The sequence below is a fragment of the Aspergillus steynii genome (assembly GCF_002849105.1).
Source record: "Aspergillus steynii IBT 23096 chromosome Unknown P170scaffold_5, whole genome shotgun sequence".
Taxonomy (NCBI): Eukaryota; Fungi; Ascomycota; class Eurotiomycetes; order Eurotiales; family Aspergillaceae; genus Aspergillus; species Aspergillus steynii.
The window spans coordinates 356,549-375,086 of NW_020194402.1; the positions used below are offsets into that span (position 1 = coordinate 356,549).

General features: G+C 45.6%; 9 protein-coding genes across 9 annotated transcripts; 5 read left to right on the forward strand and 4 right to left on the reverse strand.

The window, feature by feature from the left end:
- The first annotated feature begins 4,612 nt into the window (after positions 1-4,612).
- Positions 4,613-5,287, forward strand: P170DRAFT_194898 (uncharacterized protein). Its single transcript, XM_024842728.1, has 3 exons — positions 4,613-4,859; positions 4,912-5,142; positions 5,200-5,287. The coding sequence occupies exons 1-2, from the start codon at positions 4,738-4,740 to the stop codon at positions 5,075-5,077; spliced, it is 288 nt and encodes a 95-aa protein (XP_024702887.1). The 5' UTR covers positions 4,613-4,737; the 3' UTR covers positions 5,078-5,142; positions 5,200-5,287.
- P170DRAFT_194832 (putative short-chain dehydrogenase/reductase) lies at positions 5,173-6,547 on the forward strand. Its single transcript, XM_024842727.1, has 3 exons — positions 5,173-5,482; positions 5,530-6,254; positions 6,306-6,547. The coding sequence occupies exons 1-3, from the start codon at positions 5,440-5,442 to the stop codon at positions 6,366-6,368; spliced, it is 831 nt and encodes a 276-aa protein (XP_024702888.1). The 5' UTR covers positions 5,173-5,439; the 3' UTR covers positions 6,369-6,547.
- P170DRAFT_409780 (MDR family NADP-dependent oxidoreductase) lies at positions 6,391-7,920 on the reverse strand. Its single transcript, XM_024846810.1, has 5 exons — positions 7,285-7,920; positions 7,056-7,194; positions 6,926-6,995; positions 6,821-6,878; positions 6,391-6,756 (listed from the first exon to the last, which is right to left on the reverse strand). Exons 1-5 carry the CDS (start codon positions 7,864-7,866, stop codon positions 6,529-6,531), a joined length of 1,077 nt encoding a protein of 358 aa, XP_024702889.1. The 5' UTR covers positions 7,867-7,920; the 3' UTR covers positions 6,391-6,528.
- A 296-nt stretch (positions 7,921-8,216) lies between these two features.
- On the reverse strand, positions 8,217-9,789 carry akr1 (putative aldehyde reductase (AKR1)). Its single transcript, XM_024849359.1, has 8 exons — positions 9,631-9,789; positions 9,497-9,584; positions 9,434-9,447; positions 9,300-9,384; positions 9,160-9,252; positions 8,919-9,113; positions 8,741-8,869; positions 8,217-8,682 (listed from the first exon to the last, which is right to left on the reverse strand). The coding sequence occupies exons 1-8, from the start codon at positions 9,675-9,677 to the stop codon at positions 8,329-8,331; spliced, it is 1,005 nt and encodes a 334-aa protein (XP_024702890.1). The 5' UTR covers positions 9,678-9,789; the 3' UTR covers positions 8,217-8,328.
- P170DRAFT_194920 (uncharacterized protein) lies at positions 9,628-10,083 on the forward strand. Its single transcript, XM_024842729.1, has one exon. The coding sequence runs from the start codon at positions 9,692-9,694 to the stop codon at positions 10,004-10,006; it is 315 nt and encodes a 104-aa protein (XP_024702891.1). The 5' UTR covers positions 9,628-9,691; the 3' UTR covers positions 10,007-10,083.
- Positions 10,084-11,043: 960 nt separating this feature from the next.
- P170DRAFT_496393 (uncharacterized protein) lies at positions 11,044-12,680 on the forward strand (the record flags this gene model as incomplete). Its single annotated transcript, XM_024854096.1, has 3 exons — positions 11,044-11,070; positions 11,457-12,470; positions 12,654-12,680. The coding sequence occupies 3 exons, from the start codon at positions 11,044-11,046 to the stop codon at positions 12,678-12,680; spliced, it is 1,068 nt and encodes a 355-aa protein (XP_024702892.1).
- Positions 12,681-13,327: 647 nt separating this feature from the next.
- On the reverse strand, positions 13,328-14,513 carry P170DRAFT_447531 (uncharacterized protein; the record flags this gene model as incomplete). Its single annotated transcript, XM_024850883.1, has 3 exons — positions 13,328-13,612; positions 13,695-14,060; positions 14,106-14,513. The coding sequence occupies 3 exons, from the start codon at positions 14,511-14,513 to the stop codon at positions 13,328-13,330; spliced, it is 1,059 nt and encodes a 352-aa protein (XP_024702893.1).
- A 447-nt stretch (positions 14,514-14,960) lies between these two features.
- Positions 14,961-15,810, reverse strand: P170DRAFT_456429 (aminoglycoside phosphotransferase family protein; the record flags this gene model as incomplete). Its single annotated transcript, XM_024851618.1, has 2 exons — positions 14,961-15,433; positions 15,525-15,810. 2 exons carry the CDS (start codon positions 15,808-15,810, stop codon positions 14,961-14,963), a joined length of 759 nt encoding a protein of 252 aa, XP_024702894.1.
- A 179-nt stretch (positions 15,811-15,989) lies between these two features.
- P170DRAFT_510410 (uncharacterized protein) lies at positions 15,990-18,281 on the forward strand. The gene is made up of 2 exons (XM_024854778.1): positions 15,990-16,598; positions 16,656-18,281. Exons 1-2 carry the CDS (start codon positions 16,092-16,094, stop codon positions 17,856-17,858), a joined length of 1,710 nt encoding a protein of 569 aa, XP_024702895.1. The 5' UTR covers positions 15,990-16,091; the 3' UTR covers positions 17,859-18,281.
- Positions 18,282-18,538: the final 257 nt, after the last annotated feature.

Sequence of the window (18,538 nt, forward strand, 5' to 3'; positions counted from 1 at the left end):
GCTTTATTATACTCTTTATAAAAAAACTTAGAATTCTTGTTATTAATAACATACTAAAGCCGTATTTTAAACCAGCTCAGGATTATTATCTGGGCTATTAATTTACCATGATACTAATAAATAACACGAGACTTAAAGTCCCTAAAACAGACAAAGATATGCTGTCTTTATAGGCTCTTAAGGTGGTAATAATTATTAATTTCTGCTTAAAGATGATACTTGTCAATTGGGGTCACCTGACATCACCTGATTCATCAGAATCACCTGATTTAGCCCCACAACCGAAATTTACTGCGGCTTTATTCTCACTTTATTGAACTCTCACTTCCACCACCAAATTGTATGGGAAAAGTGAGGTGAAACTGAGCTCAATGTGAGCGGAAAATGAAAAAAAGAAAAATTTCTGAAGAGTTTCCTATTTTGGACTAGCATACCTTCCTAATTAGGAAATCACCGGTTGCTAGAATCCTATGGAAGTCAGAAAACATAATTTGATGAATTTTTTATTTAGGAAATTAAAAGTTTATTTCAACTACTGCAGTCAATGGCTTTGTTCAGATGATTAATACAAAGGGTCCAGAATGTCTCGCCTATTCATTTTATAAGCCATAAAGTGAATATTGCTACCCTGGTTATTCTGATATTATTTAAATGATTTCATTATGATTTATGTGTTGAATCTCGATTGTTCTGATTATTCTGATCATGAAATCTTGATCATTTAATCATTTAAATGATTAAATATTGATCTAATAATGATCTATGAGGTTGATCTTGAAGGCCTAGATTAATAATAAGACTCACAGCTGAAGGCCTAGAAGGATCTGATGATTTCATGTTTACAATGTTTGCTTAAGGCCAGATTAAATTAGCCCTGATTCAATTGTCTATAAATATGCAGTCAATGACCTGCATTGATTCATTCTTTTCATCAAGTTGATTTACCCACTCAATTCATTCAATTGAATTTCATTCATTCATTCAATCAATTTCACCTATCTACATGCATAGCGAATGGTAGGACCTCTGGTCTATCTATTTCAGATCTAGGTGGTCCAGGTGAACTGTTTACTTCATCTGACTGATCGATTTCCCTTATTCTATCTAGCCATTTGAAATTTCTATTCAACCCACGTGACCTACCTACCCCATCTGACAATAACTAAGGGTTCTTTAGTAGTAGGTTCAGGGGTCTAGTCCGGGATACTAATTATAAATATAGTAGCTTAGATTATATAATTTTATTTTTAGATTATTATACTTTTATTAGCTAGGGCCTAAATAAATTTAAAATTTAAATTTTTTTTATAATTTACTTAAAAAATAATAATTTATATAATAATATTTATATTTTATTAAAGACGGGAGATTTCCTGGCAGAAATATTCTTAATTAGTATTAATATTTATTATAAATATATAAATCTAGTTATAATAAGTATATTATTTTTTAATATATTTAATAATATACTAGGCAAATAATTTAGGATTTTTAGAAAGAGACAGAGGCTTTAGAATTTTAAATATATTAAATAAATACTAGCTTTATAAGTAGGAGTTATATAGTATTAAGGTATAAATTAATAGATTAATAAAATTAATATAATAGGGGCAGGCAGGATAGGCAGTCTGGCTAGATTAGGCAGGCTAGATTTATAAGGTCTTTAATTATTACTATAATCAGACTATATACAGGATAATAAATAAAATATAGCTTAAGAAGCTATAATAAGATCTTTAGTATTTAGATTTTTAAGTAATCAGGGGCTTAGGGTCGGGGACAGGTTCTTCCGGCTTAGCAGTTCCATCTGGTTCTGGTGGGTTTGGCGTTGCCTTCAGGTCTGCACCGTGACAGTTAATAAACTTGAGGAGTAAGAGATTAAAGATATTTTTAACTTATTCTGGGACTATCACGGCCGTGGCTGCCCTCGCCTAATATATATTATAAAGTAGGTTAAATATATAGATTTTACTACTGAGCCTGCTAGTTATCTAGAATATATTAAATAAATTATCTAGAATTATTATTACTAGTACTCTAATAAGTCTGGCCTTTTTTAGCCTTAATAGAGCTTAGTTATAAAAAAAGGATATATTATTATAATATAAATCTAAAGATACCACTAAATCTACCAGAACTAAATAAAATTATTAAGCCAGAAAAACTTGTTTTTAATCTTAAGCCCCTAATTATTTAAAAATTTAAATATTAGAGATTTTATTATAGCTCTTTAAACTATATTTTATTTATTATCTTATATATAGTCTAACTATAGTAATAATTAAAGACCTTATGAACCTAGCCCGCCTGATCTAGCCAGACCACCTGCCCTGCCTGCCCCTGCTGTACCAACTCTACCAACCCGCCAGCCCGCGCCTTGACAGATCGCGCGGTTTTATTTTTAGATTATTATATTTTTATCAGCTAGGGCCTGGATAAATTTAAAATTTAAATTTTTTTTATAATCTACTTAAAGAATAATAATTCGTGTAGTAATATTTATATTTTATTAAAGATAGGAGATTTCCTGGCGGAAATATTTTTAGTTAATATTAATATTTATTATAAATATATAAATCTAGTTATAATAAGTATATTATTTCTTAATATATTTAATAATATATTAAATAAATAGTTTAAGATTCTTAAGGAAAAATAAAGGCTTTAAAATTTTAGGTATATTAGATAAGTACTAGCTTTATAAATAAAAGCTATATAATATTAAGGCGCGGGCTAGCAGGTTAATAAAGTTAATATAGTAAAGACAGATAGGGCAAGTAATCTAGCTAGATTAAATAAGCTAAGTTTATAAAATCTTTAATTATTATTATAATTAAATTATATATAGGATAATAAACAAGATATAGCTCAGGGAGCTATAATAAAATCTCTAGTATTCAGGTTTTTAAACAGTCAGGGGCTTAGGGTTGGGGACAGGTTCTTCCGGCTTGGCAGTTCTATCTGGTTCTGGTGGGTTTGGCGGTGCCTTCAGGTCTGCACCGTGACAATAATTATATTTCTCTTTTTTATTAAATTTAAGTATATTTTTTAATTTTATATAGTTTAGGAACTTATCTAGATTTATTTTTTTTTCTGAAATAGATATTTATTATTATAATATTATTAATATTTTTATCTTTATTTTTATAATAATTTATGCGGATAATTAGAGTATTATTATTTTTATAAAGAATTTTAAATTTTATGTTTATTTAAAGTATATTAATATTTAATATTATTTTTTATATGAATAAGTTTAATCCGGTACTATTAAATTTTCTTATATAAAGACTAATTATCAGGCCGCTGATAGCTTTATAAAACTATTATTAAAAATAGTTTTTTATTAATTTAGAGAAATAATTAGCTTTTATCAAATTATTTATTAAATTTTATATTTAAAAGTTGCTTTTTCTGTTTATTTAATTACTTTTTATATATTATTTTTTATAGTAATTATTTTATTAATTTTTATCACAAATTTTGATATTTTATTTCTTATTTTAATAATTACTCGGACTTCATTACTCTGAGTATAAGGGGTGTTAATTATACTTAGCGCTCTTCCCTTGCTTCTATTATCTAATATAGTTTAGTGCCGCCTATAGTGGCTTTTTTATAGCTAGGGATATCTTGTTCTCGCAGATAGGAATACACATACTTCATTGCTAGCACGCTCACAATCCAGAGTCTAGTTCTCGTGAAAGATCGGGTAAACATATTAAAGATTGACACGGCTCTATCAGCGGAGACAAGGCAACACAGGTTTGGATATAGTCATGGTGGTGTTTATTCAGTTGTACAGTCCAGCCTAAAGCGCTTTTCCCAACTTTATATACAAAGTAGCTGAATGCATAATGCTGCTAGATAATCCCCATCATTCACTAAAAGATCGAGTCATGGGACACAACGATGGACTTGGGTGTGCACGCCCATTAGGGGGCGTGTTAAACTATCCTTGAACTGCAGTCCACTGGACGGTTGAGCCTTTCGCAGGTAACAGGCTCAATGTGAGGCCAACTTGCTGCAGATAGCAGAGGGGATCCATCTCCTGTAATTGCATCCCCAGACTTTGTTTAAAGTCCCACGGCCTATTCATGACTCTTCGTTTGGTAATTCAATAAAGAACATAAATCTATGCACGGCCCTAAGCCTCGGGAAGTTGCTGATATGGCGAAGGCCTGTTATATCCGCCTAACTCCGCTGGTGCTATTTCCAACTTTCGGCCGACGACTTCATCGGCCGAACAGCCGGGCCTCACCACCGATACGTGAAACCGAGACTTTGTCGGGTTTCTAACAGATTTTCAAACTGCTTAATCCCTTCTCTTGCGAAAACTGTCAAAGGACTGATATCATCCACCTGATCCGAAATATTAGACTCGGGTATTGCTTGGTTTGGTACGTGCATGCAAAGAAAGAAGGCGATACACATTGAGGCTAATTACATGTAGTTACTGGCTTCTCCTCTGGAGTAGGGAAGTCCCTAGCTAGCACTATCTATGTGGCCGGCTATAGTATTGTGGCCACTACCCGCAATGTTGACACACTCTCCTATCTTCCCAATGATGTAAACGTTCTGAAACTCAGACTTGATGTTATATATAGACAGGCTATTCTGGACGCCCTCTCCGCTACCGTGGCGAAGTTTGGTCTGCTTGACGTGGTGATCAACAACACAGGATACGCCCTTATAAGAGACACCGAAGCTATATCTAAATCGGATGCTCAGGTTTAAATGGAAACTCTCCTAGTCCAAATCACCCAAGAGGCGGTTGTATTTTTAGAGAAGTGTATCGTTCAAGCTTCCTCCATTGGCGGTTACTTGACATTCCCAGGCAGCTCATTCTATCACGCTGGGTACGTCACATCCTGTCGCTTAGGTAGTGATCGCGTACTGATCTGAACATAGCAAGTTTGCGCTCGGTGGATATTTGCCCAAGAGGTGGACCCCAGCTGGGGAATCAAACTTTTGGTGGTTGCCCCGGGTGGCATCAAGACCAATTTCAGCTCAAATGTGCAGCTCAAGAACCGTCATCCTGCTTATGATACCCCAACAAGCCTGTTTAGCCGACTGATTCGGTATATAATAAGCTCGGCTATTCAGGACAGCTTTTCTCGGGCGGTTAAAAAAGGACATAAGATATAGTGACGCGCTTTCTACCCTTAGTTTCGGTAGTAATTTGTGGAGTAGTTACACGAAGTGACTTGACGTGCTGGAAAGGATCCTTATCCTTATCTCATCCCTTGCGAGCGGAATCATCAATGTTGACTATACTAATGGCTGCGAGAACCTTCGATACCAGAAATAGTACTCTGTTGCTGCCTGAGGACACCGCGGGCTGGTCTGACGTCATCCTCAGGCGCCGAGGCCCCAACACAACCCCGGATTCTCGTCAACTCCTCAACTTCCCCTCACATCCCTCCCAGATCTCGTGCAATGGCCTTTGCTCGTAGATTAGCGATCCTCCCTGGAGGTCTAGGTATGTCCCAAACAGATCTAACAGTCCAATCGCTCACAAACCATTAGGCGGCCTCGGCTCCAGCATCGGCAAGCGACTCCGCGAACAAGGAGCCCGCCTGGCCGTTCTGTACGCGCCATTCGAGGCCTCTCGGCGAGACCAGCTCCTCTCAGAAGGCTACGGCGCCACTCACAACCGCGATGAGATCCGCGCCTACGAATGCGACATCACGTCACCAGAGTCCGTGCAATCGGCCTTCACCACGCTCGAGACAGAAATGATATCGCCGTCTTCATCCTCTGTCTCCGATCGCGTCTTCCCCAGCATCCTCGTCAACACCGCTGGCTACGTCTCTCTCAGCGACATGGAACTCACCCCGCCCGACGAAACCACGAAACATCTCACCACGAACGTCCTAGGGCCTATGCTCTGCTCTCAAGCATTTGCGAAACTCTACTTTGCTGCCTCGAAAGCCGCGGAGTCCTCGACCAGCCCGCCTGCTCCTGGACGGATCGTTAACATTGCGTCCCAGGCTGCCCATGTTGCATTACATCGGCATGGCGCGTACTGTGCATCCAAGGCGGCTTTGCTTGGTCTCACGCGCAGCATGGCCTCTGAGTGGGGAGGTCGCGGGATTACGACGAATAGTGTTTCGCCGACGGTGGCGTGGACGGCGCTGGGGAAGAAGGCCTGGGGCGAGGACTCGGTTCGAGAGGCATTCTTGAAGAATATCCCGACGGGGAAGTTTGCGTTGCCGGAGGAGGTGGCGGATGCGGCGGTTTTCTTGTGCCAGGTAAGTTGTGTTTATGGTTTTAGTATGGGATGGTTTTGCTAATGTTGATAGGACTCGAGTGGGATGATTAATGGGGCTGATATTCGTGTTGATGGGGGGTATACTATTCGGTGATAGGTTTGGTTTCTATGGAAATGGATAATGAACTATTTCTTGCCGTCTTGAAAGAGCTGCTATATATGCATTTACCTCTTAGCCCAACTAGAAGACATTGCCATATCCACACATCCAACACGTGCTGTCACTCAATCATTCGGCATAAATCATAACCGTACTAGACAATCTCAGTCGTCAACTTGCCCGTATTCCGGCCGTCGAACAACCGCATCCACACCGCCGGGACGTCTTCGATTTTCGCCTGCACGACCGTCTCCGTAGCATCGTCGACCTCGATCTTCCCGTCTTTCCACGCCTGCACCAGTGCCTCCCTTGCCTCGGTAATTTTGTGGAAGTAGTCGAAGATCAGGAAGCCATGGATGCTGATGCGGTTGGATATCACCTCCTAGTCTTGTTAGCTTTAATTCAAGATCCGGAGACTGGTTATAGAAGGCGGAAGGAATACATACGTAGAAGTTCTTCAATCCCACAGGATCATCGTCTCTGTTGTAGTTCGCAATCGTGCCGCTATAACCGTCAATTTCGGCATTCAGACAGGACCAGGAAGAACATACCAAGCCGCGATGCGTCCATATCGCTTAACCCTCAAGAGCATGAGGTCCAGGATCTTCCCGCCAACATTATCTAGATCACGCATTAGCCCTTTCCACCTATAGTTCATCTGCGGCATGGTATCTAACTCACCGAAGTAAACCTCCACAAACCCGTCTGTCTCGCGGATCAGATCCTCCTCGAACGACTCCTTCCGATAATTGATACACACATCTGCGCCGAGCTTCTCGACCCAACGACATTTCTCATCGGACCCTGCAATTCCAATCACCTACCATCCCAAACCCATTAGCACATCCCATTCTAACTCATCCCACCTCCCGCCATTCACCAAAATAAAATAAGGGAAATAAAAACTCACCCTCTTACACCCAACGACCCTCTTCGCAATCTGCACCACCATACTCCCCACCGCGCCCGCCGCCCCACTAACAACCACACTATCCTCCCCCTTCACCTTCACCACCTCAAACAACCCATAATAAGCCGTAAGGCCAGGCAACCCAAACGCCCCCAGAAAATGACTATCCCTGAGCCCCGGCAGACTCTCGATCACCGCACACTCGGCGATCTCGACAACGGTGTACTCGCTCCAGCCTGTGCGCGCGAAGACCCGTTTCCCGGGGGGTAGGGCCTTTTCGTTGCCTGAGGCAATGACTTCCCCGATGCCGGTGGAGGCCATCACGGCGTTGAGCTCGATGGGGGGGACGTAGAGACGGAGAGGATCAGCGGTGGCGGAGATCCAGCCGCGCTGGGCGGGGTCGTTGGAGATGTAGATTGTTTTGATCAGGGCTTGAGATTTGGTTAGAGTGGGGAGGGGAGTGGTGGTTAGGGTGAAGGTTTGGGGTTCGTTCTTGGTGTTGGTGGTGGAGGTGTTGGGGACAATTGGGGTTGAGAGGGGTTTGTGGGTGAGGAGCCATTGTTTGGTGGACTGGGGAGACATTTTGATAGTTGGTGTTGCTGGAGTGTACAACTGATGGAGGTGTGGAGTGTAGAATCCGGGGTAGATGGCAGGTATCCATTGGGAAGAGGATGCAGCTATATAGGTGACAGATGGATGGGGCGGAACAGGCTTCCGCATCCTGTATTACGAATCGTTATTACAAATCGGAATCCAGCAGGATGCAGAACGCGTCCTATTCCGACTCGTATGATTTTATGATTGTCCCTGGTGGTTCTTGTGGCTTACTCATGTTGCCATTTCGACCTACACCCGGGATATAATGGGGGCACATCTCATCGGAAGCTCTACACACCGAGCTGTCATGTACATACTAGCACATTCAGCTACAACCAATCAAGAACCATGATATTAATCATCTCTCATGTATTTTATCACATCCCGCTATATAGACAAAACAACCATCCCCACTATCATAACACATCCAAGTGACCAGCACTAGACCTAAACCACCACCTTGTGGGTGGCAGGCTTCTCATCGTCCTCGCCGAAGATGTCCACATCCCAGCGAGGCACGTTGGCAACGTACGGGGTGTTGTAGCGACGACGGTCCTTGCCCAGCTCCGACACCTTGGCGACCTCCTCGGCAGTGAGCTCGATCTCCTTGAAGTTGTCGGCGATACGCGACGGCGTGACGGACTTGGGGATGACACTGTGGCCGCCAACCTGGGACCAGGCGAGGATGACGTGCGCGCCGCTGACGGGCTGGCCGAGACGCTTGGCCGCGGACTCGGCGACTTCCTTGATCTCGGGGCGGTTGATGAGGAGGGGGACGCCGAAGCCGTTGTTACCGAAGGCCTGGTTCGTTAGCTTTGTTTTTTGAGGGTTGGGAAGATAGGAGAGGGGATGGGCTTACAGAGTAGGCGGTGATGTGGATGCCCTTCTCCTTGCAGTACTCGATCAGGTCGTTGCTCTGGAGAACGGGGTGACGCTCGATCTGGTTGGCGGCGGGGACGACGCCGGTGGCCTGGATGAGGGCCTCGATCTGGTGGTGGTCAGTATTGGATCCAATGGGAGGGTGGCAGGCGACGTACGTGCTCCTTGCGGTGGTTGGAGACACCGACGGCGCGGGCCTTGGACTTGGGCAGCTTGGTCATGGCCTTCCAGGTGTCGACGATGGAGACGCCATCTTCGATGTCGACGTCCCCGCCCTTGACGGTGCTGTTGGCAATCAGGGGGAAGTAGTTGTCGCCGCGCTTGAAGGTGACGGGCCAGTGGACGAGGTAGAGCTACATAGGTTAGACCGAGTCTGTCAGACAGGATTGGGACGCATACGTCGAGGTAGTCCAGCTCGAGCTCGGCAAGACACTCGTCAAGAGCCTTCTCGACATCGTCGGGGTGGTGCTGGCTGTTCCACAGCTTGGAGGTCTGCAGCTGATTAGAACGAGTATTGGACTGGGCTAACGGTTGCATACGATGAAGATGTCCTCACGCTTGAGGCCGGGAACGTCCTTGTAGGCACGCTTGATACCCTCGGCGACTTCGCGCTGGTTCTGATAGCTTTGGAGGGTCAGTACGGAGTCGGGTGGCAGGCGATGTTGTGACCTACATAGTAGCCAGATCCTAGGTCTGTTAGCGGGTGTTCAAAGTCAAATTGACGTGATCGACTTACCAGATGACGGTAACCAGCCTTCAGGGCGTGGTAGACGGCCTCACCGACCTCACCGGGGGCGGACTGCCAGGTGCCGAATCCCAGGGTGCTATACGACGTTAGTCTGGCTCAATTGAAGTCCCCGGGTTACATACGGGATCTTAGCACCGGTGTTGAGAGTGAAGGTCTTGCCGAGAGACATGTTGATGGAGATGGATGGAGGATGGAAAGGGGACAGATGAAGAGCAGAGGGAGATGAGGAAAAAAGAGAAGAGGAAAAGAACCGAGCAGGAGGAAAAGAGCAGCAATAAAAATAACAGTCTGGAGTCAATTTCTCCGGCGGGGTCTAAAAGACGCAATGCAACGCGTGCCAATAGTTCCCTTCGCTCTCAGGGTGACCCCCATCTCGATGATTCTACCCCGCCAGGTACCCCTCGGTGGGGCAGTGCGTGGGATTGCCCGTTTGGAGAGCGTTCCCCGGGGGTCCAGATTCCCGATTCTCTTGACGCTTCTGTTGGGGGTGGACATTGATCTTGACAGCTGTCCACATTGACGGACCAGTTCTCCGCCATTCGACCACATCTATATTCCTATGTTGCCTTCCCTATGTCTTGCCATACTGCGTACATCTTGCAGCTGCATGCAAGGCCTCCTGTACTCGAATGGCGCACGCTGACTGGTGGAATTAGATGATGTCATGTCGGCCGACATTCCTCCGTTGGCCGTTCTGCCCCACCCCCTCTCTTACGTCAGCCGTCGACCAATCACAGCCGCGGCCCACCCATTTACCCGCACGGGTAATTTCCCAGTCGGTTTTGCTCCGACCGGCTAATTCACAATCTGGGGTTGATTCTTCGGTTCGTTTCCACGGGTGAGCTGGATGGATATCTGGGATTGATTCAGGGGATCGATCGGTTCCATGGTGGAAGGTGCACGACTCCCAGGAACGGATAAATGGCTTCGGTTTTCGAAAGATCGCCTCAAACCAAGCCTGAAACCTTGCAGGCCGACCTTTCGGGGCGCCTGCATACCCTGGCAACCATCCCGGTTCTGGCGGCCCGTGCATACCCGTCGGCGTCCTGTTTGGGAATGATCTATAATTGTCAAGGTCCTCTACATTGTGCGGGTTGACACTCAAGTTGATAGCTCAAGGGTGAATTGGATTAACACTGCCATGTGCTACATTAGAATATAGCCAGAGATTCACATACAAATACCTCACCCACTTACTCGGCCCAAATATATAGTACCACTACCCTACGAATTTTGGCTAAGAAACGACTAGAATCAGTGAATACATATCTACTACACTAGATAGGACGTCAAAAGCATAGTGCAAATAGACAACACCCTAAGGTTCAGATGCCGCGAGCTTAATCTAATTTTATACCGAGCGATGCAGCCGTCAGAAGACAGTCGCCTCATAAGGCCCCGAGCAAGGACGACTGCTGCGGTTAAACTCAGTTGAACCCCCTGCTGTGCACAACTCGGGGTATTGAATCACCGAAGTAGATAGATTTCGAGCTAGTGTTCGCAGTATCTACCCCGAGATTGAAGGATAAAGCTAGATGAACTGCCCGGGTAGTCCCGACTTTGTATGCAACCATCGTTGAGGAACGTGAAAGTTGCTTTATCGTACCCGTACTATCAAGATAAATCTGCGTATCTACAGGTCCTGGGGGTTTCTGTCATATACTATGCCAGACTCAATTAAAGCTTACTTTTGGGGCTGGTATGGTATCCTCTGGATCGACGGGCATTCATGAAGTTAAGAAAGAGCCACTGTATTCTACTGGCAATGGTTTCGCCCTTTGATAGTTAGCGATATTGAGGGACACATGATACATGGTAACTTACCTATGCCTTTAATACATTCAGTGACCTCACTCATCTGGTGAAAGTCCGACGTCCAGCATCTGGTAATGACGGGCCCAAGTGGACCAAGGCCGGCGACACTGGGGAAAATATTACGTCGATACAGGTCCTCAATCTCAAATCGATACCTGTTCCTGAGGTGTTAGGTTCTGGTATCTGCTGGGCGGGTCCTTATATCGTTATGTCATTTCTCGAAGGAATGCCACTATCACAACTCCTTGCAGATCCCTCGACAGAAGGAAGGCCAGTCTTGAACCCGCAAATAAGGGATCGGAGCTTGAAGCAGGCGTATGGCGAAATCGCCGTACTTATTCTCGAATTATCCAAGTGTGAATTTGAGGCTGTTGGTGCTCTCGAAGAAAACGAAGGACGCTTTTCTATTACTAGGCGACCCCTCACCTTCAACATGAACGAGTTGATGGCATCTGCAAATTTACCTGAAGAAGCATTTCCCTCGCACACCTTCAGGTCGGCCGCGGACTATTTTGAAGCGCTTGCTATGCAACATTTCTCTCATCCTCGGTTACAGCAACGAGATGCCGTTAGCAGCGAAGAGGACTGCCGGAAGAAATTCACCGCTCGCTGTTTATTTCTTGATATTACGAAGAGACTTTGCACCGAAAATTCTCAAGGCCCGTTTCGGTTATATTGCGACGACTTTCGTCCTTCAAACATCCTTATACACCTTGATACCGCCTCTCGTGCCTTGCGTGTCTCAGGAGCTATTGACTGGGAGTTCACATATGCTGCGCCTGCTGAGTTTACATATGTGGCTCCTTGGTGGCTCCTGTTGCAAAGCCCAGAGGACTGGGAGGGCGGTCTCAACGAGTTCCTTGCTCGTTATATGCCCAGGCTTCGGGTCTTTTTGGAAGTCTTGAGTGATCGGGAAGATAGATTGATAGAACAAGGCGTCCTCTCTGAAACGCAGCGTCTTTCCCACCGGATGGAACATTCCATGGAATCTGGGCTATTTTGGGTATGCCTAGCGGCGAGATACAGTTCCATGTTCGATGAAATCTATTGGACATTCATCAACAAGCGGTATTCTGGAGCCTTTACTTCACTGGAAGAACACATCCAGCTTTTGGACCAAGAACAGCGGCGCGAAATGGACGATCTCGTAAGGCTCAAGAACGACCATTGCAGCGAGGATAAAGACAGCTTCGACGACAATTATCCAATTGATAAGCTGCTTGAATTATGATTGTGTATTTCTGACATCAACTCATCCAATGGCTCCGCAAATACTTAATGGCATAATTTGAGATTATGAGAAATGATCAATACTTCCTCGAATAAATAGTATCAAAAACTCTGCCAAGGTTGTTGAAGCCAAAAGTCTGAATAAACACGCTAACTTCCCGCAACGCGTCAAAAAACCTCGTTCTTTCAATCACCCACCATGTCTCCAAAGAAGCCCCCAACGAAGCCATCCAGCAATAATACAAGACGCAAGTGTGAACTGAAATCAGAAGAAAGAGCCTACATACAAGAAGCCTTCAACAACGGCGCCAAAGTCGCTCAAATTGCCAAAGAGTTACAGCGACCTCTTCAAACAATCTAGACGACAATTCGAAGAGCTGATGAAAAGCAAAATTTCAAGTCACGCAGGCGATCGGGACGTCCGGAACTTTCAAGCGATCGAGATAAGCGATTGATTATACGCTTGATTAAGAAAGATCCTTCTATTACCTACGACCAGCTACGTCAAACGATTCATACCCCTCTATCCCGTCGGACAATTTCCCGGATTCTTAAAGAGTCAGGATACAGCAGATGCTACGCGCAAAAAAAACCCAAATTAACGCCTGGAGGGGCGAACGTGGAGGGACCAGGTATGTGCTGTAACATTCGTCTCGTTTGGCCAGGTCCTGACAGTGCAATCAGGCGCTAGGCTTTACAGCGGATGTAACAAAGACGATATTGATCAAGATGATAATTAAGTTCTACATCAAGCTCTGCTAAATCAAATCCTGTCTAATCCACGGCCTCTTCGAGACGCGAGATTGCACTTAATAAACTCATGCGTGTCTCGAAATCGCTCATTAAACAGTCCGCAACCTGGCTCAGAGCTTTGGCATATGAGCCATCTCCTGCTTGGGATGCGATCGCAGATAGAAGTTTTCCATAGGCCCAAACATCATTTAGCCAGCGCTGCTCAAATGGAAGATCAAAGGGAGATATCTCATTTCGGATTTCCGGTGCACACCATTCATGGGTGATCCCGCCAATGCCACTGATGTCGATCAGCACTGCATTTCCCTCGGCGTCAAGAACGACATTTTATATCCATATGTGCTTTCTTTGCCTCATGAAGGCTATTTATAGCAGTTCCGATCTGAACGGCCCACTGCTTCCAAGGATACTCAGCAAGACGGTGCTCGTTGAGCACTTGCTGCAACGACCCTCCGGCATAGGCCTCGAGTAGAATCCCAGTTATGAATAGTGGGCCATCGCTCCCCCTTGAAGTCTTGTAGGGGTTTGTAGATACTGCAACCCCCGTTGCCTGCACAATATTTGGCACACCCGTAAATTCCTTGAGGTTCTCCTGCTCCCTTCGAATGACTTCCGTGTCGCGAGGTTGGTAAAAAGGACGGTTTACGATCTTGGGAACATATCGCATCCCGTTGTTGTTTACCCAGAACACTCCATCTTTGATTTCCGTAACTCCTGTTAATTCATCGTTGTTGATTTTCTGAAAAGAGGGGAACTACTTGCACAAATGATAGACAATTCGGAGAGGATCTTCTCGCACCCTGCATCTTAAGGGTGGGCCCGTCTTTTTGGCCGATTTAGTGGTTTCATCTAATATGAACTCGACTTGTAGGTCCGTCGTTTCTGCACATTCTCCCAGTATAATCTCGGTCACGGTGTCGGCGAAGAGAGGCAGTGATTTGTAGTGAATTCGTTTAATGAAGCTTTGGAATACCTCACGTCGCTCCCGCTTTGAAGCAGGTTGCTTTTCGAGATTTCCGAGGCCAGAGATGGTACCCAGCAGAGTCACTTTTACCCACCATATGTTGTCTTCAACGTGGTAGATTAAAGTCTGCGAGCGACTATGGGGCTCCGTCTTCCCTTCTGCCAGATAGTCCTGGTTCTCGGAGTATGATTTGAGCTCGAGACGGCATGTTGGTTTACTGGAAGCAACATCTGGGCCCAACATCTTTTTCAGAATTAGATTATGGTATACAGAACACCGAGAAACTGCTTTAAAACATAAAGACAAGTGAAAGAGGTGGTTGGGGCAGGGGTACGTAGAAGTGGCTGGTCTCGGAATAATAACGACCAATCAACATGCCTAAGCCTTTTCCCTTGACTAAGTGAACGATGAAACCTTGCCTCCCGGGCATTCACGACCTTTTTATAGCGATTACAATTTCCCAATAGGTGCTTTATTGGAGAAAAACAGTGTCATGTAGACAAAAGCTGCCATTGCAAGTTTCCGGGGAACGGTCCCCCAGAGCAGTCGACATCGATCGGTTCATGGACGAGTCGGTTGCTTACGCGGATGAGCGCGTGAAAAGAGCCACGACTACGCCCGCCAGGATCGATCACACCGGTCGGCGTTTGTGGCTTGCGAAACACCTCAGATCTCAATTTCTCGACGCTGTCAGACACGATCCGGGCTCAGGATCAGATGCTCTTTCCCTCGCAAAAGAAGTTGTGGCTCGTCCAATCGGCTCCAGAGAATCCTTTCCGCGTTAAGCTCGTCATCATACCTCTCCATGGCATTTTCTAATCTGTTAAACCACTCTGGCCGATCTATCTGAGCGTAGTGTGCCTTCGTATACTCCCAATATTCTGGGTACCAGCCGCCAAATTGCCAATCAACGATCGCAGAGACCTTACCGTTATCGACCATGATATTTCGGGGGGCTATATCTGCATGGGTGAAACAGCTTTGATAATGACGAGAGTGGCATTTGGTGACTTCTGTACCGATTACTTCGCTGCAGTTCTCAATCGGAACAGCCGCTCGAATGCATGAGTGGAACGCTTCGTGACTGGTAAAAGGCCCGAAAGGATGGGATCCAACTCGGTGATCTAAGACACTGTCAAGTTCTGCCGATGCAAAAATTCCTTCTTGGGGGTGGGGGGTTTAGTTTCCGCAGCTGGCTGATGTAGTCCGAAACCTCAGTAATGATGCTTTTCTTCTGGTCCTCCGACAGGATACCGTAGTACCATGCTTCTTCGAGGTTCATCCCACGGACATATCCCATTTCAATATAGAAAATCCCATCATAGAGGTGAGAATTGAAAATTCTAGGGACAGGGACTGTTGTGTGCTCGGCGACGAATTTCAAGGCTGCTAGCTCTGATCTGGGACAAGGCCCTTTGATGAATCTGCTAGGACTGACTCGGACTCCACGTGGTCCGACAGCCGCAAAGAGCCTTTTGCCGATCCACAGGCGGAGTGGAAGCAGGCAAGATGTGGCGCGGAATTTGTGCTCCTTTGCCATGTATTCCACTGTCCGCAGGATTGAGACGTGTGTAGTTCCAGTGAAGGGGAAATAACGGATCTGTTTCGGGTTAGCGCAGTCTGCAGATCCGCGTCACGGGATTTGGTCTTTTAATTGGCCGATAAATCCCTTTTCTCCTTTCTTCTCGGGGTTCCACTGTGCTAATTGTAAAGAAGAAAAAAAGGTGCAGATGAGAACAAGAAACCATTTCGTGCCTGGTCTTTGAACAGGGCAATTTGCTCCCCTCAATTCGCATCACAGTGATAGCCGCAGCATCCAACATGTTTAGCCCACAGTTGCCCCAGGAAGTTGTCGGCCTTGTCATTGACAATGTTGACAGCGTTCCAGACCTTCTGAACTGCGCCTGTGTCAACAGCATTTGGAATTCTGAGGCCTTAAAGAAGCTGTACGAAGGCTCCATACATGACATGCGGTTCCGCACACCGGACATTGGGTCGCTTAATTGTCTCTTTGTAGCATCAAGAAAGCGCTTCTGGCGCAACATGTCCTTTGTGAAGCATCTTCTGATTTCCCCAGCGTCACACACAGTGTACTATGCTCATCTTCCAAAATCTGGTCATTTTGAAAATTGTCGGGCATTGCGTCATCCCCAAGATACCGAGAACCTCCTACAGCCACCAGGAAAGGGGCTTACCAGTTTTGCAATTCCTTTCGATATTGCACGCCCATATACGTCTGACGTTGAACACCTTTTTCTTCCCCCAACTGTGGAATTCTTGGCCATTGCTGCTGTCTTCTGTGAAGACTTTCTTCGCAATCAACATCGGGTAAGTATTATCCCCGAAGTTACCACTATCTCAAAGAAAGGCCTCTGAATACCGCAGGCGAAGCTCGGAAATCTTAAAGCCCTTACAATTTACGAACAAAATGGGGAAGATGATTCCGTCGATGCCATTTCCGAGTTTCTTGAAGCTTGTGATTTGCAGTTTTTTAATCTTGAAACAACATTCCTTGGCAGGCGTGGATTCGACATCGAGAGAATCCTGCCGTATCTTCAGCAGCAGCGGAACCTCATGGCCTTGGCACTTAACATGCCCTTTTTGGGGGGGTCTTTGATATCGGAATCATCAACTTTAACACAAGAGGGACTTAGAAACCCATGGCCTAAATTGAAGGCACTGTCCCTTGGCCAAGGGGACGAACAATCGCTGGAACTATTACCAACTTTCGAAGACCTTCAAATCCTTAGAATACATCAGCTTTCCGAAATGCTGGATATTGGCCATACTCTAGTCGAAACTATCGGGAGGTGCAAACATCTTAGGGCCCTCAATATCGGTTTCGAGGATATTGAGACACTAGCAGCTATTCCGGATATCGTTCGTGACTGCCCGCTTTTACAAGAGTTTGTCTTAATGGACTGCATCTACTCGGTGGAAGAATATCAAGCGGAAATCCTGTTTTCGCGTCTGATACATGCCCTACCGCGGGTAGAGTTTCTTCGCCTGGGCCTGAAATTCCAAATGAGCAATGAAATGCTTCAAGACTTGGCGCGTCTGTGCCCGCAACTCTCCATTCTTTGTCTGCCCAGTGTTGAGCTATCCATGGCGCTTGCCAAGATGACGGAGGTCAACCCATTTCAACAGCTAGAAAGCATGATATTATTGGGAATATTTTTCCAGAATCCATGCCGCATGATGCACTGTGACAGAATCCAGAGCATTGTAACTGAGTGGCGCAGGATATTCCCAAAGCTGAAACCAGTGATGCCATGCCATGATGATTATGAAGCTGAACCTTGGGAGGAAGTAGCTTTGATGGGAATAGATTTGAGGCGAGATGATCTTGAAGATGAGGTCCTAGTGCGGGCAGAAAAGGAGATGAAGACGTCTATCGACAAGGATTGTGTCGGTACTATCTTACGGACGAAGCTCTGGAAGGCGCTCGGATATCGAAGAGACTGGCTCACTCCCGACAATATCCAATACATATGGCAGACCAACATGGAAATCGAGATGATCGGGTGGCCCGTGGTGCCTCTGAAAGCATTCTCTGATCAAAGTCCGTTCTCTACACGCGCCAATTGATCTTGAAAACACGAGACTCCGCATATATGGTGAATTCTCGATGTATAGGGAAGTTGGAAATGCGTGGAGGCGCAAGTCAGATTTGAGGCTGTACCCTCATATAGCGCCTAACCCGGTGTCAACCGACTCCGGGCACCGTGGCCACACCCAGAAAGAAGTCTTCCAGTGATTTCATGATGCTTCACGCCTCAGCATTCCACCTGTTGTCCATTTGGCATCCCACGGGGTTCTAGGCAGAGCTTCAGACCACATTTGACGTGCTGTGTGCTCGAAAGGGGCGGCTGTAGGGATAGACTGGGCCACGGACAGACAGAGTATGGCAGGCTTAGGGGCTGCTAGCTATGGCCGAACAGCTGGCAGGGAGGGCTGTTTAATCAACAGCAATTCGCCCGTTGAGCTATTTCGACATTTGTCAGTATTTAGAGATCGATTGTATGGAAGTAGCTCTAAATTTTGCTTAATCCATATATCTTCAAAGCATGAGATTTTATTCTGCTTTCAATATTATACGACAATTTTTTCAATCAATCTAAATCGCTCCTACTGCGAGGGGCTGCCGTAGAGAATTACCACTCCCACGGTCGCACATTTTCCGACTGTATGGGATGTCCACCGCCCTCAGAGCTGTGTCTCGGCCTCGAAAAATGGACATCATCGACAAACTTTGCATAATCCCCACG